The following is a 24,892-nucleotide window of genomic DNA, read 5'->3' on the forward strand; positions in this document are numbered from 1 at the left end:
CCTGGTTGTTCTGAGACAACCTTTCCTTCCTTCCTTTGGCAACAACATGTTTGATCATCAATCGTCTAAAAAAGAGGGCCCTTTTTAATGGATCTGTCTCCGACTCTCGAGTTTCTCCGCATTTTCAGCATTACTTTCCACAACCTCAGGAGAAGAAGCCTGTGCAGCAGCAGCATCTTTGACCAAAGGCTTATTACAAGTGCCCAAGTAACCCGACCAAGAATTGTCTTGATGATCGTGTGGCGCTACTCGTTCTGAACAGTCCACATCTAGCCTAGGATTACAAGTTGCGCGATTCGGTTCTCCCTTCCCCGGAATCAGAATTGGGCGCGCGTAAGGGGGTGCGAGGGAGGGAGACAGAGGGGGTGAGGTTGGACGGAAGTCCCACATTCGCTGCAAGAGAAACAGGGGGAGTGAACGTAGGCAATAAATGGAGCTTTGCTATCCCACATCGGTAGCTCGAGAAAGTCATCAACTGGGTGGGCTGTTTAAGAGGTGCTGATAGTAGCTGCCGTGTACTAGCGTTGGCTGTAATCTGGAAGAGCTACTTCAACGGGTTACGGTATATTGCTGGGGTCAGCATTTGTTGGCCGGTGTGAGAGAGGACGTGGAATAAACTCATGATCAATGAGTAATGCGCTCCCTCTCGCACTGTCCCCTGAATGTAGAGACCCCATTAACTTCAAAAACAAATGTTAAATTAAATAAATAGTGCTGTAAATATGAGGACTCGAATTATCTTCCAAAAACAAACATCAAATTAAATAAATTTAGATTGCCATATGTAAATAATGGCATTTTCTAATAAACACCCTATGCCTAAACTATTTCATTTCTATGGCCCGCCCAGGGCTCTTCATACGGCCCAAACCCTCAAAGCCCATTTGCACTAAAAACTAAGCCCAACCCAAGCTAACTCAAGTTAGACAGAAAAAGCAACCCATATTCATCTATCTGCAACTCAGGCCCAGCTTCAACCAAAGCCCAAATTTCCTACTTGTCTCCTCTTCCACTTGGACGCCGTTGAAGATACCACACATGAAACGCAGAGAACACAAGAAGAGAGAGAGAGAGAGAGAGAGAGAGAGCCTAGAGAGACCACCATGGTGATTTCGGTTGATGAGTAAAACTTCACACGGACATATGCCCAATGACTACAAATACATCGCGGGTTTACCACTGAAACTATTTGGTCTCGGGGACTTGCTAAAGAAAAAGAAAGAGGGAAGAAATGATTTTTTCTTTTTCAAGCCTTACCCTGACTCATCCTCTGTGGACGAACCTTACAGAGGAACCTCTTTGGTCTCGTCTCATCGAGATAGATAGGACAGAGGTCTTCTAAACCTTTGGTATGGGTAAAGCTATGTTGCTAAGGTTAATATGGATAAATCCTCTAGTTGTAAGATATCTAATGAGATTGTCGCTGCTCGATCTCATATCCCTCGGAAGTGTGTCTGAATGCGGCCTGGAGGCTGGTGTCGATGGAATCCGGATGGGGTTCAGATGAGTGATGGCTTCGGAGGGGAACTCGTCTCCCAGAGGAAATCCATGATCGCCTCCACCGTTTTTTTTTTTCTTCCTCTCCTCCGCTTGCTTTTCTTTCTCCATGTGTGTCGTTCTTCGATGAAATTTGCAGGAGGAATGAGATAGCCCCGTGATGATCTAGTCTGGCTCGTCCTATGATGGTTTTCGTGGGCCCTTGCGTGGGAGCCATCGATTTACACCAATCGAAGCCAGTGAGGGAATGAACGGTGGAGGATCGCGGGCTCCTGGGCTGCGCAAAAGGAAAGTACTCCTCTCGAAATACACCGAGTTAGAACGCTGATTTAGTGATCCATGCATTATAATCATGTGAAATCCATGTACCTTTTTTTTTTTTTGGAGTTACTACCACGAAAAATTTCGGAACCGTATACCTGTGGTGAATTGGCCACAATCTAATTTTTGGGTCATCGAAATTCTTAAACTAGTCAATCTGTATCAAATTTACTCAAAAATAATTTTGGGGTCACAAAAAATCCCAAAACTAAATTACAGTGACAAATTTATTTGTACCATCCCTCCCATTCTGAAATAAATCATTTGCATTGATCAAATGATCACAGGTATTGTATTTTTCACAGTAAGCATTATTTGCCTCCTTATGATCTCATTGACATTTTTTCCCTCGTCTTTTCGTCTCTTTTATATGCTCCTTTTGTAATTGTTTTTAGCAAAATTTTGCATGTTTTTCCTGTGGCTAAGAAGATACTTACATTCATATGCGTATCAGGCATGTGAATGAACCTTGAAATGTACAGTGCCAGTTGTTATTGCATCTTTGATTGACGCAGGAATATGGAGTCACGTTTTCACTTTTTCTCTCCGATCTTTGGCCAGTTGTGTCCATCGATGCCTTATTCCCAATTGCTACAAGCGCTTTAGTGTGATGAAAGCTAAGAGTTCGGCTTTGAAAGTTAAATATACTGCTATCGTTGCTTTTCCGAAAGGTCAATGTATTTTACAGCTCGTGTTTTCTCACACTTACTAGTGACATCTTCTTTTTCTTAATGTTGATACTTCCAGATTAGGTCTTCTATGGTCATAAAACTTCATTCTTTATACAACTAAAAGATGAAGGTTCCATTCTGAACTTTATTTACTACTGGTAACCAATATGATACTGGTTTTCCTTTGGACAAGTTTCTCATTTGATGACTGAAAATTGGAAATCTGGAGTCAAAACTTTTATTTGCATGTATTATTAAGCAACCACTCTGCCTAAGCAAATTGCGAACAAGGTTTCACAATATGTATTTATATAAACCTACGACTGTGTATGATTCACAAAGCAATTAGTTGAGCTAGATGGGTTTTTCGCCCTGGTCCTTGTTGCCCCTAGGTTATGCTTTATATCTCTCTGATTGCTTCTTGCTGTGTTTTTTTTTTTTGGGTAAAGGATTGCTTCTTGCTGTGTTTATCGTCATAACAACCAGATGTTGGATGATGGGTCTCCAGCAAAGGGTTGAATTTATATGTCTTAATGTCTACTCACTACTTTGTTAGAAACTGCTTTTGGGACAACCGGATTTTTTTTTAACGTCTTAAAGTACATCAATAAGTTTCATACTGGCAGGTTCTTCTGTATGGCTGCTGTCACAATGGTGTTGATATTTCCATTTGATATTTTCTATTTGTCGACTTGTTACTACCTGTTAAGGACTCTTTGGAGGATACTTTTTCCACTTCAACCATTCTTGAATTATTGTGAAATGTACTTTTCCAAGATAATATGAAGTTGACCTAAAATTAGTATCAAGATGTACTCTTACTCTCCCTCACCTCTGCCTCTCTTCCCTTCTCTCTGAGATGATTCGAAATGCTGTCCTAGTATTGCTTGATATGGGTTGCTTTGACTTGTTGAGTTCTCTTTGGCTTGGTTCTCGAACTTCACGGTGATGTGGTTTTGTTGGCCATTCCAGTGCAGCACAGCACCCCAATCGTCGCACGAAAAATAAAATAAAAATAAAGGTGTAAACATTACAATTATAAGTGAAATGCGAAAGGAAGCGCTATTTCTACCGTCCACGATTGCTAGGGCCAGAACTCTTCTCTTCGAAAGATAAATATACCGTCCCTAGCCGTGATTATTGTCGAATGAAGAAGAATGTTCGTAAAAGGAAATGTGTTTCTAAGTCAACTCGATGTACTATCGACATAGTGCCGGAAATGAAGATTCGGACATGGCTAAATTTGGGGTGAAGGCATGGGGAATTGTGAAAATGAAGGAACGATCGCTGTCTCGAGCACCAGCAATGACAAATGGATCCAATGGAGACAGCTCCTGATGGAGATGAAGAGGATTTGATCGTTTAAATAAGATCAACAGAGCACGAGAATGGTTAAACACATGCTTATTTTACAACAATGGGTATGTCAAGCAAATTAAATGGGGCGCCCGATCAGGAGTGAGCACACGCCGTAATTATTTCTCCAATAATTACGGCGTTGCCAGTTGGTAGTGTGCTTCCTCTGCAACATCGTCGTACAGAAAAAACCAAAACAAGTTGAACCAGCACAGATTTTGTATTTGAGAGAGTAAATCTTTGTGGCTTAGCGAGACATCAGAGCTCATGTTATCACCATTGAAGTTAGAAGCAGATGACTTGTATACTGACAGAGCACTTCACATCGAAACCTTAAAAGAATTTTTATTATGCTCCCATATCTAAACCACAACAGAATAACTCCTAGATCTATGATGAGATCGGAGAGTTCAAACTCCCATGTCCAGAACAAAATCAGGAGAACAGAATTCTCATATCTAGGTTGGGAGAGAAGAAGAAACAAGAAAAAAGAAAAAAGAAAAAAATAACCAACTCATAGATCTGTAGCTAAAGGTTGAAGAAGATCATGGAGCGAGAAGAGTGAGGGAGAGAACGGAAGGTGAGAGAAACGTCTCGCGAACTTAACGAATGAAGGATTCACGACTTTGAATTTCCTCTATGGACATTACACATCACTTGAGATGACCTCGGATTGTAACAAGATTTTACGTTGGTTTTAAAGCTTAAGTGTTCTGTGCTAATGTCAAGTTAAAGAAATCCCAAATGCATAGTAAAAATCGAAATAGCTCAGTCATTCAAGTGTTTTGACGCTATATATGGTTTTTCTGTCTCAAGACTGCACGGAATCCAAATCCTGAACTAACCATCTCCTTCCACCCCACCGTTCGAATCGCTGATTTTGCTCCCAACTCAATGAGTCGGAGGGAGAGAAGTTGCACTCGTTCAGCCACCAAACCAAGCACTGGGTCGCTTGTCCATACGACCTTGATTGCCTCATTTTGTATCTGTCCTCCCTTTTCGAACAACAGGGTATCTTCATTTTCAGTTTGCCCCCGGTCAATTGTTTCATCCATTTCGATCACCTGGCTCCTAGGAGAGAACCACATCGAATCTTTCTTGAAGGGACACTTTTGCAGTATGCATGCTCGACTTTGTAGCGCGAATGCGGACTTGAAAAAGCTCTGGCCGATGATTCTGAAAACGATTGAGGGTCGGGCCAAGGATTATCCGGTCCCGGGTATTGGTTCCCGTCGCGCAAGAAGTGTTGAAGGTGAGGACTTTGCTCATCCTGGGCATGACGGCGAAAGAGAATTATTTAGCCATGATCCATGATTGTGCGTTGGATCTCGTCGTCTTGACTTTGCTGCGTGGAGCTGGCTAATTCTTATTGCATTAAAGGGCACCAATTCATTTGGTGGCAGATGTTTTGGACTTAAAGTGCCTTCTGATGCCTTTGTGTTTGGACATAACATAGCAGGTGAATCTTGAGGTTGTTAGAAAGACTAGCTTTCTCCGGCATCGGTGGGTATGCAAAGATTGTCGGTAGAGATATGCGGGTTCATAGTAGGTTTTGGTACGGGTCTTGTCAGCAAGTACCCCGAACGCATTTGTTATACATAAATGGATAGTTTAAATTTCCATAATGCGGATTGCACAATGCATGAAGTTGCGAGGATTCAGCAACTCTTGAAAAACTAGTTTGATAGCCATCTTCCCTTGTTTTACTATTATGATAAGCATGCTTCTCTACACAATAACAAATGTTGGATATAGTCAACATTGGCAGTAAGATTCTTCCTATTCACACGCCAATTCACCCGGTGACATCAACATGTCTGATTTTTGGGGTCGCAATAGGGGGAAATTTTCCCGTTACATAGCAAAAAATGGTCACTTAGATGAGTTGTAGGGCCAAAGTGAGATGAAATATTACCATTCATGTTGGAATGATTGAAAAGGGCGCTAAACACAAAGTAATTATCCTACATTTATGTATCAATAATCTCTTGGATTCCCTCACCCCAAAACCGAAAAAAAAAAGGAAAAAAATGAAAAATATTACTGTCACTCATAGTCCCCAATGCGATGGTATCGACTAATACCATATAGGATCGCACCTATAATAACAGCGACACCCAAATATGAGAGCATCTTAATGATTTTGGTTTGGCGGACTATTTCGGGGTAACTTTTTGGAAGATTCTCTACTTAACACAAAGCAACAAAACAAGTCAGACCTCTACTTGTCACAAAGCAACAAAACTAGCCGGACTTAAACTTTGGATTTTAGACATATAAAAGACCTTGACATCAATTAACATGTATAAACCATCAATTATTACAACCAACATCAATATGCTACTTCCAATTCTTCTTGATGCTGCGAAGATGGGCCTTGTCCACAATTGCGGCTATTGAACTTTTTCTTCTGGCGGCTTCTAGCAATGTGTGTGATATGAAGCTAAAAGAAAAATAAGGCAAAGAAGAGATATAACCATGTATAATGCATGCTCTGTGGAAACCTTGAAAAATAAAGAGAATACTCACCGATCTCGCTCATAAAGAATCCTCCTTTAGGCTGGGATATTCCTCTATCCATTCTTCAAAGTCCGTAAATGCTCACACCGTCTTTATACTAATGCAAAATACCAGAAATATCACCTACGTGGATTGACTTCTCTCTTAAGAACTCAAACTTTTTACATAGCATGTGCATTTACAGAATCTTTTTAGCGCTCTTACCTCTCTGTTTACTTCTTCATTTTTTGCTTTTCCTTTTCTTCTTAAGATTCATTCATAGTCCAATTGACGCGAATATTTTATCAACGCAAAGCTTCTCCGCTCATAGTTTTGCATGATTCCTCTTTACTGGTAACTAGTATTCTGGCCACTTAGATGAAGGATGATGTTGTCTGCCTCTGAGGGGGAAAAGTGTCAAAAAAGTTCTTAACCTATTGCATTAGTGCCAATTCAGTCCTAAACCTTTTTGTGGTACCAATTCAGTCCTAAACCTTTTTGTATTGGTCCTATTTAAGTCCTAAACCTTTTATTAGTGCAAATTCAGTCATAAACTTTTTACAATAGTGCCAATTTAATCCTAAAAATTTGCATTTGTGCTAATTGAGTCAATTCGGCCAATTTTGATTGAAAATCACTAGCATGGACGTCAATTATCCTACGTGGCACGATTGGAGCTAACGTGGATATTTTTTCAATATTTTTTTGATATTTTAAATAATTTTTACAAATAATTTTGAAAAAAACCAAAAAATGCTTTAAAAAATTATTTATAATATTAAAATAAATTAAGAGATATAATACGGTCCTCTGCTGGTGGAATCCGATGACAAAGATTATGATATTAGTCTACTATTTAGACTGATAAATCCAAGAGAAATTGCTATATTCTCTATTTTAAAGGGGGGAAATGAGTTTAAATATTCCGATGATTCGAAAGGGCGCGGTGGAATGTGATAATGAAGAATATGATATTACATGAATGGTAGTCAAAATATAATTGCAAGGATTAAATGATGGTTGGACTCACCCTCGCGTCGATTTAGTGACAAGGATGTTTCCATGATTTTGACTCGGGAACCGATATTTGTGAGTTCGATTTTCCCTTGGAGAATGTAAATTGAATTGTGGGGTGGTTGCTATGCTAGCTCCCCTTCAATTGGTCGGCTAATTGTGCTCGTACCCTTGTACTATAAAAAGCAAGATGCTTGGCGATACGAAACTATTTGTACAAGAGTTTAGTTATATATCCATCTTCAACACGTTAATGAGTTTGAAGTACGACACCATACCAGGAAAATATTTTGTAGTGATCGGAACTTCAAAATCAACGTCAATCATTCAGTTCAAGTGAGCTGGCGAAATGTAGAAGTACACGCTATTTGGACCGAATGATAATCAGAGCTGGATTATTATAATGGATCACAATTGTACCATAACTCATGGTCAAACTAGTTTAGGAGAAAGCTTTACAACGACAGACGGGCCACCGAATGAGCGACCGGCATTCCGTGTGGGGCGACAGGCTTAACTAAGGGAATTATGGAGGTTTAATCTGCGGATTTACGTTAATAAATATCATCCTTCTCACATGTACATTAATCCAACCCAGATCTGCCAATCCTCCTCCCTTGCACGATTCTTCCATTATACCATATTCCGAAATTGTTGAATCGGTCAGAGTTTGACTTTTTTGAAGCTTGTCTAACTGGAAGCGTACTTTAAAAAAAAGGCACTGATCACCAAAGATTCTCTTTGAATGCGGCATGACATTTGACCTAAAGCTGCCGTTAATATTCCACAATCGAAATGAATTTTTATTTTTTATTTTTCCTGTTTATAATAGTGAGACATGAATAGAGGGAGAGGTTCTGGGGCTAACATACAACACGCAAAAGCTCGTCGAGGGGCATCTCAATTTCGTGATTAGGATGAGGATCTCGATCTCTTGACATTCTAGTGTTTTTATTTTATTTTGTAAGGATGCTGTCGTGTTGTGGTTGCTTCGTGAGCTGGTTTCATGGAAAGGAAGTGGATGATTTGTTTTTCCATTCCTGTTAATTGATTCCATATTGGTTTCTTTTGATTTATTTTTGAAGAACAGCTAAGCTTTGGGCTTCTAATAAACATATAACGTGTATTAAATCTCGTGCATCACACCTAAGGACGGTCGATCTAGTTACTTGGGTTCCAAATAGATATTCTTCTGTTCTAGCTTTTCCTCTAATGATAGAGAAATTGAGTCTTTTCAGTATGATATTTATTTGACGTGCAAAAAATTTGATCATACCAAGCATACGACTAGTGTTGCCGCAATATACGTTGGTAATGTTGCTTGAGCACGGAGTTTTAATATGTGCCTTTGGAGCAACGTATTTATTCTCTACCTAATAACTTATCCTTTTGACATTATAAAACAGTATCACTTGCTTTCTTATGTTCCGTTCCGATCTGGAAACTTGCACTTGCAAGAGTGTGAGTGGTCTCATCTCGTTCGAATCCACTTGTGTGGGAGCGAGTAAAACCATGCTACAATTATATCAAAGTAGAATTAGATACTGATATCATAGATCGAGAAATCTTACCGAAAGCTGATACGTAGTAAGTAATTTGAGAAGATGGTATTGGATGACGAGCAAGATCATTAATTAGTACCCGATCACTTGGTAAGCATGTTTCCATAAGGCCAGGATTTCTCAATATTAGAATTCATTTTTAACATAATCATGATAAAAGAAGGAAATTCGACAAACTCAAGAACAAAGATTCATCCAGAAATAATTCCTAAAAAGGTCAACTCTCTGGTAATTCACTCACCGACATCATTGTCGAACGCCAACTCTTCCTCCGTTGGGGCCCCATGACAGTTTGTCTTCACTAATTCTTTTTTCCCCTCCTTTTCCTTGTTTAGCAGTTTTATAAGCTCGTGCTGAATTATAAAAGAGGCTTGTGTTATCCTCACCATCTCCATTGCTGATAAGAGTCAACACTTCTGCACATCAATCTTCAGCTAATCAGCAATACTGCAAAGCAATCCCAAATGGCTGTTCAGAAGCTTCTCTCCCTCCTGGTTTTCCAACTCGTGCTCGTCGCTTTCGTCCTCGACATCACCAATGCTCAAGGCCTCAAAGTAGGGTTCTACAGCAACACGTGCCCTAACGCTGAGAAGATCGTTAAGAAGACGGTGACGAGCTTCATTTCTCGATCCCCCTCTCTCGCCGGTCCTCTCTTGAGGATGTTTTTCCATGACTGCTTCGTCAGGGTACTTCACTTTATGTCACCCCAAGGCTCCCTCACCAGACTAACTTTTTGCCCTAGATTGTGCCAAAAAAGCACATGAAAATTGTTCCTTAGTTCTCTTTACTGTAAACATTTCACATGCATTTGGCCCTTCCATACCTTCCCAATACGAGTCGTCGCCTTGAATTCTCAAGAACATTAACTGCCAATTCAAGCGCATGGCTCATTTAGAATACTAGAGTGTGTTCTCATATCCTGGATTGTCGTTAGTCTCTTCCGCGATTGTTGCTATAGGTTCTATATATTGATAGCATTTTTTTTTTTTTTGCAAGATGTAGCGTGTCCTTGTATCTCAGATTTTAGCGGTCATATCAACTCGAGCGACCCGTCGTCATCAATTTCTTAAGCACTGCATGTGGTTTCTTTGAATCAAACATATGCACAAAACTGCCCACATCACTAATTTGCTGCTGAATGAGCTGCAGTAATAATTCGTCGATGTGTAGAGCTCTATCTCAATTAGATAACCAGTTCCATGTTAGTAGACGCATTTGCGCTCCTAAAAACAATTCGACGGTGGAGTCAACACCTGATCGTCGGGAACTTCATGGCATCGGATGGATAATCAAACTTAATTTGGAGGACACCTACGTTGTATGCAGTCAAATGTCTCATGTTCCCGATTCGAAACTTCATGTCAATATGAAATGGGACAAATCTACCATAATTTACTAATTCATGCAGGGACAAGCACCTTCACTGAGTTCTAAAGCTGGTTTTTTTTTCCTTTCTTTTTGCCTTTTTTCCCCTCTTTTTTTTTTTTTTTTTTGGTTTATTTGCAGGGATGCGATGGTTCTGTCCTACTGAATTCAACATCTTCTAACCAAGCAGAGAAAGATGCATTTCCAAACCTGTCACTGAGAGGATACCCAGTCATTGACGCAGTCAAAGCTGCCCTTGAACAACAATGTCGTGGTGTTGTCTCTTGTGCTGATATTATTGCCCTAGTTGCTCGTGATGCAGTTTCCCTGGTAATTGATTACTAAAAGATTCGATTCCTCTTGTATTCTAGCTAGGGATTTCTATAATTCTTATTTACATATATCCGTCATGAATGAAAATCGTTTCATAAATTCTATTTTCCGAAAAACATCACTTTTTAACCGGCGACCGACGGCACACCGCAAGGCGCTTATTTTTAATCCATTTGCAAAATGTGTGCACCACTTTTCCAAGGTGCTAAGTTATAGCACTATTTGTGGCAAAATCAAGATTTTCACAGACGGCCTCGAATGGAATAAACGCTCTAATTTAATTTCTAATGGGTGCGTTGACAATGTAAACCGATCGGAGTGTGAGTCATCTGCATAAGTCAAAAGCTTCAACTCAACTAGTTCATAGGATTTGCAGAGTGTCTCATAGTTTTCTACGCCGGTGCCCCTAGGTTATCATAAAGAACATGTAATGTGATGTCGATTTACGAAATGCGACGTGATTTTTCTAAATCGTCTGTTGGATGACAGAGCCAATGGATATGGATTTTTCTGGTTATCACTACACAGGTATAGAATAAGAATCTATCATATCTTTAACCTTGTAATTGGATTCTGGTTTTAGACGAATGGACCATTTTGGCAAGTTCCCACAGGAAGGAGGGATGGTAGGGTGTCGAAGATCACTGATGCATTAAATAATTTGCCGCCTCCTAGTTCCAGCATTTCTACGCTTAAATCCACCTTTGCCGCGAAGGGTCTTACCGTCAAAGACCTTGTTGTTCTCTCAGGTATCAAACGAATCATAGTACATAAACCTAACGTTATTCAAAGTCCTAATTATTGGTTTTTCTAATTTAAGTACAGTGAGATTGACGGTGTAGCTGCATTGATGATAATTTAGGGGCACACACCATCGGGGTGTCTCACTGTACCTCCTTCGCGAACCGTCTGTACAACTTCACCGGCAAGAACGACTCTGACCCGTCCATGGACCCCAACTACGTTGCTCAGCTCAAGACCAAGTGCAAGCCGAATGACGCCACCACAATTGTCGAGATGGACCCGGGGAGCTCCGAGAAGTTCGATGTGGACTACTACACCCTCGTCTCCAAGAGGAGAGGCCTCTTCCAGTCAGATGCCGCGCTGCTCAGTGACAGCACCACCAAAGCCTACGTGCAGCTCCAGCTGACGAGCAAATCGACATTTGCCAAGGACTTTGGCGCGTCCATGGTGAACATGGGTAAGATCAGCGTTCTCACCGGCAAATCCGGCGAGATTAGGAAGAAATGCTATTTGGTTAATTAATTAGTTGGTTCATGTTCTCTCATCTTGAATTTGCAAAGGGTAGTCTTTTGTTTTTCCTGTTTTGATTGATTCGGAAGGTGGAATGTCGGTTAAGGAAAGGTAGGGTTCAAAGATGCTGTTATTTTTCTATTCGTTGGGATGAATAAATTGACAATAATTGTGGAGTTGGAAGGACATAATCATGTGACTATCAACATATTATAAGCTAATGTTATTGCAAATTGCTTACAATATCAAATTAGCCTCCCCAGAGCATCAATAATAGACAAGACGAATCATTTCACTCACTCGACACAAATCAAACGTCAAGTTGTATAAACTAAAACCGGTCTACTGAATTGGTATACTAAGAAGGAGGAATCCATAAACAAAAGTTAATGGTGTCGGCACGACAATGTTTATCAGTAAGCAAAAGCTGAAGAAGAACGGGAGAACCATGAAGAGAACTCTCAGCCGGAGAGAAACTCCCGTGATGGTAGAGAATGAAAGTATAGGCAAAGCGGTTAATTACGGGATAATTGTCCAAAAAGTCATAAATCTATTGTACTGCAACCGATTAAGTCCTAAATCTTTTGATGATTAGCTAATTTAGTTCTAAACCTTTCAATTGTGCCAATTTAGTCCTACATCTTTTAAAGATTTGCCATGTTAATCCTAAACCTATTATTTGGATAATTGGTCTAAAGGAATATATTGGCAAATTGTCAAAAGACTATGACTAAATTGGCACAACTGAAAGATTTATGACTGAATTGGTATATGGTCAAAAGATTAGGACTCAATTAGCATAATTGAAAGGTTTTAGAGTAAATTGGATGCCGTATAATAGGTTTAGGATTTTTTACACGATTTTTCCGGTTACTTACCGGGCAAGTTGTGAATGATTAATTAGATGCACGTTCTGACCAACAACCCTTAATGTTCCGATTATAGAACACAATCTGGCGTAAACTGGTTAGCTATGAAGGTATTCTCTCCTTCACGGTCTATTTTAAGGCCACTTATGCATATAACAATGTTAAACTACAGAAACAGAAATCTGTCAAGCTTTCATGATTTAAGTATTCAGGACACGGGATTAAGAACCCAATATTCCAACATTCGATCATTGAACATCCACTCAACACATGAATCAGATCCAGCCACTGAAGAAGACTTGACCAACGCAGATTGGGTATACATAGGAATTTGCAATTGCGAATGCCGGATCATAAAATTTGTAAGCGCTAGTTGTGTGTCCAATACGCAAATTATCAATGGATGGTTTGCATAATCATCACCTGACATTAACCCTCCTTATATTTTGCAAAGGTTACTGTATGTTATTTCCTCTTTCTAGCTAATTTATTGGGCAAAAGGACACCTGGAGCGCCAATATTTTTGTACGGCGCTCACTTGGTGCCAATATATTTTTTTGATCACTTAAGGGCCAAATTAAAGAAAAAATGATCACTTAAGTGTCAATTTTGACAAAAAAACGATCACTTAAGTGCCAATTCTTATCAAATAGTACATGTGACATTTTTTTTATTAATTTTTTAATATTACATGGATTTGTTATAATAAAAAAAAGGCAGTACACATGGCAAAAGAAAAAAGCCAAAAATTAAAAACAATTTCAACGTAATATTGAATTTTGTTTTAAAAAAGCTAAATAACTAAAAAAGAAGGTAAAAATTAAGGGAAAAAAAAAAGAAATCAGATGTTGTAGCGGCGAGGGTGGGGGATGGGCTAGTTGGGGTCGCCGAGCCTAGCCACCGACCGGTGACCCTCGCCGATGGCTGGTGAGGGCTTGATCTCGCAAATCCGGGCAAGTTCGATCCCTGTTGGAGCTGGATGACGCCGGCCTCACCCGGGCCGGTGGCTGGCATTACTCGGTCCCACCGGTGGCTGGTCTCCGGACGGGGCTCAATGATCCTCGGCGGCCCATCCCCCACCCTCATCGCCCATTGCTGATGGTGGTGGGGAGGTGGCAGAAAGGGTCGTGCAAGCCCCACCATTATAACCTCTGGTTTTAATTTTTTTTAATTTTTATTTCATTTTTTAGCTTATTTTAAAAAAAAAATTCTATTACGTGGAATTTTTTTTTTTAATTTTTGGCCTTTTCTTTTGCTGATTGAAATTCTCTAGCGAGCCACATAGATGCCATGTAATATTTTCAACGATGTTCACCGGAGTTAGCACTCAAATAATCATTTTTTAAAAAAAATTGGTACTTAAATGATAAAAAAAATAATCATTTGTTGGTCTTTGCTACCATCACTCCTTTGAATTCCCTACCCATGCGGAGTTCATCGGCTCGGTGTTTGGATTCTCTTTCTTGGGATCTTACTAGTTCGGAAAAAAAAAAAGGGGGGGGAGAATGAAAAAGAAAAAAAAAGTATATACAAAAAAAAAAGAAGAAAAGAGGAAAAAAACCAGCCCGGAACATAAGAATAAAAGAAAAGGTCACGGAAAAAAAAAAAGAGGTAAAAAGACAAAAGAAAAGAAAAGAAGCAGAAACTTTGGAATTATGGAAGTTGCTTTGCCTTTTCATTGTGGCTACTCCTTTTCCCTTCTTTCTTTTTGGTCTTCTTGTACTTGACTACTCCATGCTATTCTTCCAAAGCTGGGGTTGCCTGCTGTTGTTTTCTATTTCCCTGCTATGGTGGGGCGTCCTTTTAGGTGTTTTGTGTTCTAACTTCCTTTGGATTTTGGCTCTTCCTGTGGATGTCCATGGTCGGCCATACTTCTGCTGTGTAATACTCACCTACCTTGCCACAGCTATGTTTCTTGGTGGGCTGTTGCTCTTATATTCCAGGTTTGTCCACTGTGGATGCTCAACCAAGGTGTACCTGTTGTGCTGGAGCTTCTCCCGGCTGCGCCTCCTTTCAAGCTCAGACCGACCTTCTCATGCAAGCTCTGCTTTCTATCTCCTTTGCTGCTGCGTCTTGTGACTTCTCCCGTGGTTTTGGACCCGCTCCGTTGGTGCTCCGGTTGGCGGGCGTCCTGTTTGTGGTTCCTGCTGCTACTTCGGTGCTCGTGTCATCTGCTCAAGATCTACAATTGCTGGTGGCTCTCATTCCTGAAGCCGGCTTCAAGACCCCATGCTGGTGGCGCCGACTCCTCCCTCTCCCTGCTATTTCCCCGCAACGTCCACCCTTCATATCCGTTGGCTTGTCGTTCTCCGTTTCTTGCTTTTCTCTAGCGTAGCTACGGTGCTCCTTCCTGGCTTGGTTGGCTGTACCGGTTCGGTGTATTACAGCTCTGTTGAGTCCTCTCCCGACCGCTTGTTGCTGCGCCTGTCTTGCTCTTCAATGGGAGATCCTCAACTCTACCATTCGCCTCCACTGAAGCTGCTCTCATCCCCATTATGCTGCTACCCATACTATTATCGGCGTGGTTTCCTCGACCTCCTCACGGTTCTTTGTTGCGGTTGTCTCCTCAAGTTGCTCTGGGGACCCCCCTTTTTATTGATGCCGCTGCTATAATGCTGATCCTTCCGGGTCGTGCATCTTTGTTTTGTGCATTTTCTGCCTATCTTGGCTTTTGGTTAGCTGGTTCCTCCTTTTGTTTGGCCGCTTGTTTGGCCTCTTTTACGCCTACTAGCTTGCTAGTATCTATATTTCTTCTCCTTGTTGCTGCTGTATTTTGCGACCGGCTCACCACTTGAACTCTCCATGACACAATAGGTGCCATGTTGAGTTCATGGCTTTTGTGTCCGGTATCTTTTGTATCTAGCTACTTGAAAGATCAATACATACTTACCTTACCAAAAAAAAAAAAATATTGGCACTAAAGTGAGTGTCATACACAAATATTGACACTCCATGTGTACTTGTGTTAATTTATTGTACTTGGTCCTTTGTAATTGATTTGGAATAACAAATCATGACATGGATGGCGATTAAAGGATAGAGATCACTTATATCAAACGTTTACCCTTTGTTGTGCGATCCACTTCGATAAAAGAAACAATGATTGAATTCAGTCAAGCATGCATGGCTCCAACTTCGATGAGGTGTAGCAAAGCCTTGGGTAAGATCCTTTGGTGGTAACTATACCTGTCATGCTCCTTGGATTACTTATTATTTAGTTACAAGATCTCCATTTTAGGAGAGCATAAACTACGTTCGGATGTTCTGACAAAAAAAAAAGACATTCGGATGTAAAGTATATCTCTTCTCACGGGAAAAGTACACTAGAAGTGCCATAACTTGTGTACGGCGTTCACTTGAGTGCCATAACTTTCAAAATGTCCACTTAAGTGCCATAACTTTCAAAAATTGTTCACTTGAGTGTTACGTCGAAGCAAAATCGTTCACTTAAGTGCTATAGTAACTTTTCCAGCATGCCATGTTAGCTTTCCGGCGTGTTACAGTAACTTTTCGGCGTGCCACGTCAGCTTTTCGGCATGCTATAGTAACTTTTCCGGCATGACACGTCAGTTTTTCCGATTGCCACGTCAACATGGCACTCAAGTGAACGATTTTTGAAAGTTATAACACTCAAGTGAGCGTTTTGAAAATTATGGCACTCAAGTGAATGCCGAACAAAAGTTATGGCATTTCTAATGTACTTTTCTCCTCTTCTCACCATCCGCATAATGTATGAGACAGTTGAAAATAAATGTAGATCCGGAGATTCCCCTTATAACGTATCTTCACAAACCAATAACTACAATATGGCCCCCCCTCCCCCTTGAAAAACTGTAATTGAGAATTTCAATTTGGAAGTTAGTTTTAATAGCAGAAAAAGATTTATGCTTGGACCCAAGTAGCATGGGGCACGCGGAATCTCACCCAAGCTTGGAGAAGGAAGAGATAAGAGGGTCGGATAATATGTAGGAGCATAAATTGAAACATTCTCAAGTCATATTGTAGGTTAATCTACATTAGGCTTATACCATATCGAGAATTCAAGTATTGTATATGTTATTAGTCCGATCCTCCCAGCCCTCTTTTTTTTTTTTTCATGGTCCTAACTAGGATTCGAACCTACAACTAGTTAGTTAACAGCCATGATATTATGCATTGTTCAAATATATCATAGCAAATTCTTCAGAAAAAATTTTGTTTTCCTATCATGCTTGCTCTTGGTACTTCGGAGAAACGTTCAGTTTGATCTAATCTATAGGAATGAGTATCCCCAAAGCTTGTATGAGAGTTGGTTTGATGTATTTGGCAAATCAAATACCTTGGTAAACTAATGAACCTAATAAATTATCTACTCCATCCGACTAGTTCCGGGGACTTCTATTTCCCCAAGCAAAGCTCTTTGCATCGCAATACATTATGTATGGATGATTAGATTCAATTAGTACAGTGCCCATTTATTTCTGGATGCGTTGACGTTCCCATTTTTTCATTCTAGTTATTGACATGTGAAGTGGTGAAGAAGATTCATTATCTCAATGAATCATTTCTTCGAACAGAAGGAGATTATGTAAACACTTACTCGAAATCTCGTCGATCCTCAAAAAAGGAAATAAGCAAAGTTTCGATTGGTGTAAATCTTTTGGGTAAAGAGAAAACCACTTTTGCAGTCTCGAGAGTTAATTTACCTAGTCGCTAGGTATTTGACCAAATAGGATCCCCAATCCGATATTATGGTCCCAGTATAGACCGCCAAGATAATCCCCCGAAAAAGGGGAGATCCTTAGAATATATTTTCCAATCTTGATTCGTCGATCCTAAAAAGAAAAAAAGGAATAAGCAAAGACTTTTTTTTTTTTACGATTTTTGTTGAACCGTATGTATAAAAAATATTTTAAGGGCTCATAAAGGTCCATTTATAGGCCAGGCCCCCATCGTCTCACTAGCCAACCTTAACCCAAAACGAAAACATTTTTTATGTAATCTCCTCTTATAGAATTCTATTTGCTATAGTAGTTACTAAAAATGCACCGAGTAACTCATTAGATATTTACCCGAAAAGAACTTAAATTCAAAGACTTAATATTACTATCATGGCGCGCTCTGGTAGTTAAAGGTTGAGATACTTTCGGTCAACTTGGTCGGTGGAGAGATTACCAAACGTCTATTATTTCCTCACGCTAGGTGCCAATGTAATGTGTCAGATTGCGCAATAACAATTCCCGGTTCTAGTATGAATCTCGGGTTTCAATCAATTCATAGGGTAGATCATAACATGAGTGATTCGGTAGATTTGGATTCCTCCGTCACAAATTTCTTTTCCTTGAAAAAAATAATCTTGAGGAAATGACGCTTACTTTCACGGCTATTGATTCAGCCTCAATCACTCTAGAGGGCCAAGTAATCAATTGTTTTAATTGCTTGAAATTACCGAAAGAATCATAAAGCAGTGGACAACTCATCGCATGTGTTGGTTGATTATGAAACCGTTTGCATCATTATAGTTCTTATCTCTCGTGCCCCAACACAATAATGGCACATCCAACGCTATAAATATGTACGGCCATGCATGGTTTCTTCTTCAATTAGTCATCTAGAACCCAAAACCACGGCACTTTTAGGGTTAAATCTGAATAAAACGCATTTAATCTAGAGAGTTTTTGCCAAAGTAGAAGGATTTGTATTGAAGAAAATGGGAAGACTATTTGGTTTTGGCATTGGGATTATTTTGGGTTTTCTAGGGTTTTTTGTTTTCTCAACTCAAGCTCAACTTGAGATGGGTTATTATGCTAAGAGCTGCCCAGGACCCAAAAGTATTGTGAGAGAATTCATCGAAGATCTCATCCGCAATGCTCCTTCTTTAGCAGTTGCTCTACTGAGGATGCACTTTCATGATTGCTTTGTCGGGGTTTGGTTTCTTCCTCTTTGTCTCTAGTCTCCCTTGAATGCATGCTACTATCTTACATTAAGCTTGAGACGTTTGGAGGAATCATTCATTGCAAATCTCCATTTCGAAACGACGGGTGTTCTCTTAGTTTCGAGCTTGTGCTAGCTTTGAGAAATTTGAGCTCAACTTTTGTTGATCACTACCGGGGTTGTGATGCTTCGGTGCTTTTGAACTCTACTTCAAGCAACCAAGCAGAGAGAGATTCTCCTCCAAATTTCACTGTGAGAGGCTTCGACTTCATTGATTGAGTGAAGAGCCTCCTTGAAGCTGAATGTCCCGGAGTTGTCTCTTGTGCGGACATCATACCTTTGGTCGCCATAGATGCAATTGTGGCCACCGTAAGGACAACAACACAATTATTACTTCTGCAAAAGCATATATCCATTGTTCAAGTGTCTTTAGACCTCAACACCGTATGTGAAAACTGTTCTCTCCAAATGATGATGGAATGAGCATAAATTTGTAAGCTAAAAAGACATTGCGATTGAATGGGGAATTAAAAGCGTATCTGATGTGCATTAAACTATAGGGAGGTCCATTTTGGAGAGTTCCTACGGGGAGAAGAGATGGATTGATTTCAAGGGCATCAGAAGCATTGAGCAACATCCCTCCTCCAACTAGCAATCTCACCGTTCTCCAAACACTTTTCGCCAATCAAGGACTCGATCATAAAGACTTAGTTTTATTGATCGGTGAGGCCATAATTTTTTTTTTTATCACAGAGGCCATAAATTACTCACCTATTAAAAAGAGAGAATATTAATTGATGAGTTAAACCATAGAGATATCTAAATACATGTTCGATACGTTACTAAGCTGGTCATGTACTAAATTAGTAGTGGCTGATGCAACTTGTTGTAACATAGGAGCTCACACGATTGGTGTGTCACATTGCTCGTCTTTCCGCAACCGGCTATACAACTTCTCCGGCATATGGGATCAAGACCCATCCCTGGATAGCGAGTACGCAACGAATCTCAAAGCCAAGAAGTCAGGGGGCCGAGTGACGACACCATCGTGGAGATGGACCCAGGCAGCCGCAAAACCTTCGACCTCGGTTATTACGGACTTGTGCTTAAGAGGAGAGGCCTCTTTCAATCGGATTCTGCTCTCACCACTAGTCCCGCTACCAAGCTATACATCACACAAGTCCTTCAAGGGTCATTGGACAACTTCTATGCTCAATTTGCCTTGGCAATGGAGAAGATGGGCCGGATCAACGCGAAAACAGGGTCGGTGGGCGAGATAAGGAAGCATTGTGCTATGGTGAATAGCTAAAAACTAAAGGGAATAGTCTGTGTTTTCGCTTTTCTTATATATATTGCATGTTACTGGAAGAATGTGATCAAATTTTTTAGTAATAAAAGTTACGAGTCTCACAAGATACGAAACCGCTCTACTTCGAGATGAAGCTAAGAAGGAGGCCCTAATAAACAAACAATAAAAATGATTGAATGGGCCATTTCCCAAATCCATCCGAATGTCAAGTATGACTCGTAATAATCTATCGTTTGGGGCATGCTATGATTCTTTCGTTGTCTCGGGGAGGGGTTTAGAGCAAGGTATGAGTTGGGCTTTGATTGATGTGTATGCCGGATCGGGACGAAGGGAACCATAACGGTTGGGTAAGAACAACAAAGAAAGAAACTCACAAAAAGGGCACTTCTACCATGGTGATATCGAGCTTACAAAAAGGAATGTGACTATAAATAGGGAATATACCAACCACATACCTCACATTGTATCTAATGACAACTTACGTACCTCAATTTCACCTTTAGAAACTGCTTTATACCTTCACACCTACTATTCTCGTGTTGCTATTTGTTCCATTATCTTTTCCAAAATGCCCATCCCCAAATCTTAAATTTTCGTACTCATGCTAAACACTCAAAACCAACACCGATCACCGCTTGAACCCTAACCAAGATCCTAAAAGGAGTTCACACGCTGTGATTAGAAACATGTGAATGGTATTTGCAAAAGTAAGGTATACGTAAATGGTCACCCCTGTGTAATTAAATCTCTTCATATAAGCGGCTTTAATCTCCGTCCTCGTGTAAATCCTATCATTAGAGTGCAAGGGGAAGAGGAAACAAACGAGCTGCAAATGGGCTTCGTTCTCGGTTTCTCACCAAATCAGGCCCATCTCAACCCAAAATGCACACAAAAACCCCAAACCCCACGCAGAGAAAGCTGTCATTTGTTCTATGCTTGTGTTTGTCATGATTTTTTTTAAGTTAATTAGATTTTAATGTAAGCTAAACGAATCATAACTATGTAATCCTATTCCTAATAAGTTGACCCCAAAATAGCATATCCGAATTATAAGAAAGCCCATAGAAATCACAATTGCACAATTTCAAATTTCTCAATTTTTATTTGCTCGAGTACGTAAATAAATTGCAAATATGGTTCACGTAATAAATGCCCAAGTTTTTTTTCGGGTTTCATTGGTTCATACTGCTCCCAAAAGAATAATATGGTTAAAAAGATAAACCCAAAACTAATAATACGATAACCCCACCGAGATGGGCTTGTGATAATAAATCAAGATTATCTTAGCGGATTTTAGTAAGGTTCGTCGTCAATGATTTGATTGTTACACACATTGAAGCCCTTATGTGCTTGAATATTCGATTTGATCATGGAAATGCCTTATATATTCAATAACCGTATTACCCTGGAACATAAAAGTGGAAAAACCGGGGAAAAAAGTTAAAAAAATTCAATTATCACCTTGAGAGGAATAGATGGCACCACCGAAGTCATAGGCTTCAAAATCGGAATAGGAATTGCCAGGCTATGCAGAACGGCCGTGAGCCGAGGAGGTTTCATATGCGGTTGTGTCAAGAGGACTCCGAAGCTGTTGTCCTTAGATATTTTAGCCGCAATTAAAGGATTATGTTAGTTATACATAGAGAGGGGGGAAGAGAGAGAATCAGTTCGTTAGAGAGAGAGAGAGAGCGAGGGGTTGCATCACCTGGTCGGAGATTGAATCTTCGTTAGCAACATACCGAGGGAGAGAGGAAGAGAGTGAATCAGTTGGTTAGAGAGAAAGGTAAGTCAGCTAGCTGGTCAAAGAGTAAATTTTCTAGAGCCTAATTACCTAAAAATTGTTGTCTCAATATGTTCTTAACATTACTTTCTTACAAAAATCACAAACTTTATGTTCAATTTCAAATTTACCCTAAATTTTTTCTTTGGTCTAAATAAAATCACCAAATTTAACCATAGTCCTAGATCCATCCCATTAGTCTTCTGTCCAAAATCCTCGTTAGTCATTTTTAATTTTCTTTATTTTCATATAAAAGGACGGTTCGTGTGGAGTTAAATTTTTACGCCACCTTACTAATGTGGACTAGTTACCAATGTGGAAATGCTACGTCAAACCACTAATGGCAATTTTTGGACGGAGGGTCAAGGGAGCAGAGTTAAGACTAGGTTTTAAAGTTGGTGGTCGTTTTAGCTGAAAATAAGTTGGAACATATTTAGGACTAGAGTTAAAATTAATGATTTCTAATCCGACAAAAAGAAATTTAGAGATAGAATTGAAACTGGACCTAAGCATGAGAATTTTCTAGGGATTTACGTTAATTTTTTTGCCATTCTCTATTGAAAATCAAGGAAAATATTTGGAGAGAATCCCATGTGAAGAGTGGGAACAAAGGAAATGTTAGGGTTTTTTTCTTATTAAAGGCTCCATACAAAGGGTCTAAGCATAGGTAATGCTAGCGGAACAGATGCTTCTAGTTATCCAATAAGGCTAAGACGTGGATGCATTATAGGGCACGAACCTTTTCTTTGAATTTATTTAAACTAGAATTTATTTAAACTAGAATGACATAAGATGCTAGGCCGAAGTGAATTTGGAAATGAAATGATACGTCAAGTAATTGTGTGGGTTTCGGGCAAATGACGTCCTATATAATATCACTACTACATTTAGAATGTTTTAGAAGGAGGGATAGCTGGTATGAGTTGGGCTTGGCCAAGTGGTGCCGCTTCGCATCAGATTGGGTGCAACATGCTTAACTAAGAGAATATTGGAGATTTAATCCTGGAATTTACACTAATTAATATCATCATTCTTTAATCACATAGAATGAAACGTGAAGTGATGTGTGGCCGTGGAACGGGGGAGAGAGAGAGAGAGTTGTGGGCGTGGACTTGGGCTGGTTGGGCCAAAATGGACTTGTATGCTGGCCTTTGTGAAGGAAAAGTGGGCTGAACCAAAGGGAAAAAGGAAATCGGGTCGAGCAAAGTTGGGCTGCAAGTGGGTTCGGGTCGACCCGATTTGATTCGATTATATATATATATATATATATATATATATATATATTCATTTTGCAATAAAACAAGACAAGATGCATAATTAACTAATTTGACATATTCTATTTTATGAAGAAAATAAAATATAGAACTGCCAAAATTAGGTGTCAACAACGATTAATCTAGTGAGTTTTTGCTAAAGGAGAAGGATTTGAGGATTGTTATTGTCTCAACTCAAGCTCAACTTGAGATGGGTTATTCAATGAGTTTCCCAGAAGCTGAAAGTATTGTGAGAGTATATGTTGAAGATCACACCCACAATGCTCCTTCTTTAGCTGCCGCTCTATTGAGGATGCACTTTCATGAATGCTTTGTCGGGGTTTGGTTTCTGTCTCTTCCCTTTAATCTTGCATTGATGCATGTCTAATCTCATATTGATGCATGTCTCACGTGTAATCTTGTATTGATGCATGTCTCATGTGTCGTGTCAAGAGATGATGGTCTCGTTGGAGCACCCGAGCTAAGCCAAGCCAGAGAGAGAGGAAGTTCTAGAGAGAGACTCTAGGAGAAATGCTCTTTGTATTTCTTTTGGTGGATGATTAAATGATAAGGAGGACACCTCTTTATATAGTAGAAGGCCTCGAATTACAACCGTTAATCTATATTCGATTCGATGGCTCAGATAGCATCTTCCCATCTACCTAACCGCCGACAATAAATAGGAGGTTTTTAGAGAGATGGACAATTATAGTATCGCCAGCTCTTAAGAATATTCTAGAGAGTTCTAGAGAACACCAGAAAACTCTAATTCACCAAGACACAACAAGTCTTAGGGTTCTTCTCTACTAGATGATCGATCGCTTGCTCTTCGAAAACCTTGGCCTGTCACACATGTTAATATCCTACAATTAAATTGAGAAGTTTGGAGAAATCAGTTATTGCACGTCACCATTTCAAAAGTATGAGTATGTTCTTAATCTCGTGCGAGCTTTGAGAAATTTGAGCTCATCTCTTGTTGATCACCTTGTGATGCTTCGGTGTTGTTGAACTCTAGTTCAAGCAACCAAGCGGAGAGAGATTCTCCTCCAAATTTCACTTTGAGAGGCTTCGACTTCATCGATCAACCGAAGAGCCTTCTTGAAGCTGAATGCCCCGAAATCGTCTCTTGTGCGGACATCATACCTTTGGTCGCGAGAGATGCAATTTTGGGCCACTGTAAGGACAACAACACAATTATTATTTCCACAAAAGAAGATATACATCGTTCAACCGTGTCTAGACCTTAACACCATATGTGAAAACTATTTTCTCCGCCGACGATGGAATGAGTATAAATTTGGAAGCCAATAAGCACCGAGATTCAATGGGGAATTAAAACTTCGTCTGATGTGCATTGCACTGTAGGGAGGTCCATTTTGGGGAGTTCCTACGGGGAGAAAAGATGGAGCAATTTCAAGGGCATCAGAAACATTGAGCGACATCCCTTCTCCAACCAGCAATCTGACCGCTCTCCGAACACTTTTCGCCAATAAAGGTCTTGATCTTAAAAACTTAGTTTTTATTGACCGGTGAGGCCATAAATCAATCACCTCTAAAAAAGAGAGGATATTAGCTGACAAGTTAAACCATAAGTATCGAGAGATATCGAAGAACATATCCAAGGCGTGACTAAGCTGGTCATGTGCTAATTAGTAGTGGCTGATGTACCTTGTTCTAACACGGGAGCTCACACGATTGGTGTATCTCACTGCTCGTCTTTCCGCAACCGGCTATTCAATTTCCGCAACTCGTGTTTTCGCTTTTCTTCAACATATTCCATGTTTCCGTAGGAATTATCAATTTTTTTCTCAATTTTTATTTGTTCGAGGATATAAATAGATCTCAAATATGATTCAAGCAATAAATACCCGAGTTTCCTTTGGGTTCCCATTCTAA

At 39.9% G+C, this 24,892-nt stretch overlaps 1 protein-coding gene, 1 non-coding gene and 2 pseudogenes across 2 annotated transcripts; all 4 read left to right on the forward strand.

The window, feature by feature from the left end:
* Positions 1–9,319: 9,319 nt before the first annotated feature.
* On the forward strand, positions 9,320–12,084 carry LOC115750845 (peroxidase 27-like). The gene is made up of 4 exons (XM_030688438.1): positions 9,320–9,606; positions 10,427–10,615; positions 11,202–11,367; positions 11,481–12,084. The coding sequence occupies exons 1-4, from the start codon at positions 9,385–9,387 to the stop codon at positions 11,882–11,884; spliced, it is 981 nt and encodes a 326-aa protein (XP_030544298.1). The 5' UTR covers positions 9,320–9,384; the 3' UTR covers positions 11,885–12,084.
* Positions 12,085–18,309: 6,225 nt separating this feature from the next.
* On the forward strand, positions 18,310–20,069 carry LOC115750843 (annotated as a pseudogene).
* A 1,149-nt stretch (positions 20,070–21,218) lies between these two features.
* LOC115750950 lies at positions 21,219–21,305 on the forward strand. The gene has a single exon (XR_004016560.1). It is a non-coding gene; the product is annotated as a small nucleolar RNA R11/Z151 (small nucleolar RNA).
* A 1,569-nt stretch (positions 21,306–22,874) lies between these two features.
* Positions 22,875–24,786, forward strand: LOC115750890 (annotated as a pseudogene).
* The last annotated feature ends 106 nt before the right edge of the window (positions 24,787–24,892 follow it).

This window comes from Rhodamnia argentea, chromosome 7, assembly GCF_020921035.1.
Source record: "Rhodamnia argentea isolate NSW1041297 chromosome 7, ASM2092103v1, whole genome shotgun sequence".
NCBI classification, from domain to species: Eukaryota; Viridiplantae; Streptophyta; class Magnoliopsida; order Myrtales; family Myrtaceae; genus Rhodamnia; species Rhodamnia argentea.

Coding starts and splice junctions, on each gene's coding strand:
- LOC115750845 (XM_030688438.1), top strand. CDS start 9,385: ATGGCTGTTCAGAAGCTTCTCTCCCTCCTGGTTTTCCAACTCGTGCTC. Junction 10,616..11,201: donor CTCGTGATGCAGTTTCCCTG/GTAATTGATTAC, acceptor TTCTGGTTTTAG/ACGAATGGACCATTTTGGCA. Junction 11,368..11,480: donor AGACCTTGTTGTTCTCTCAG/GTATCAAACGAA, acceptor ATGATAATTTAG/GGGCACACACCATCGGGGTG.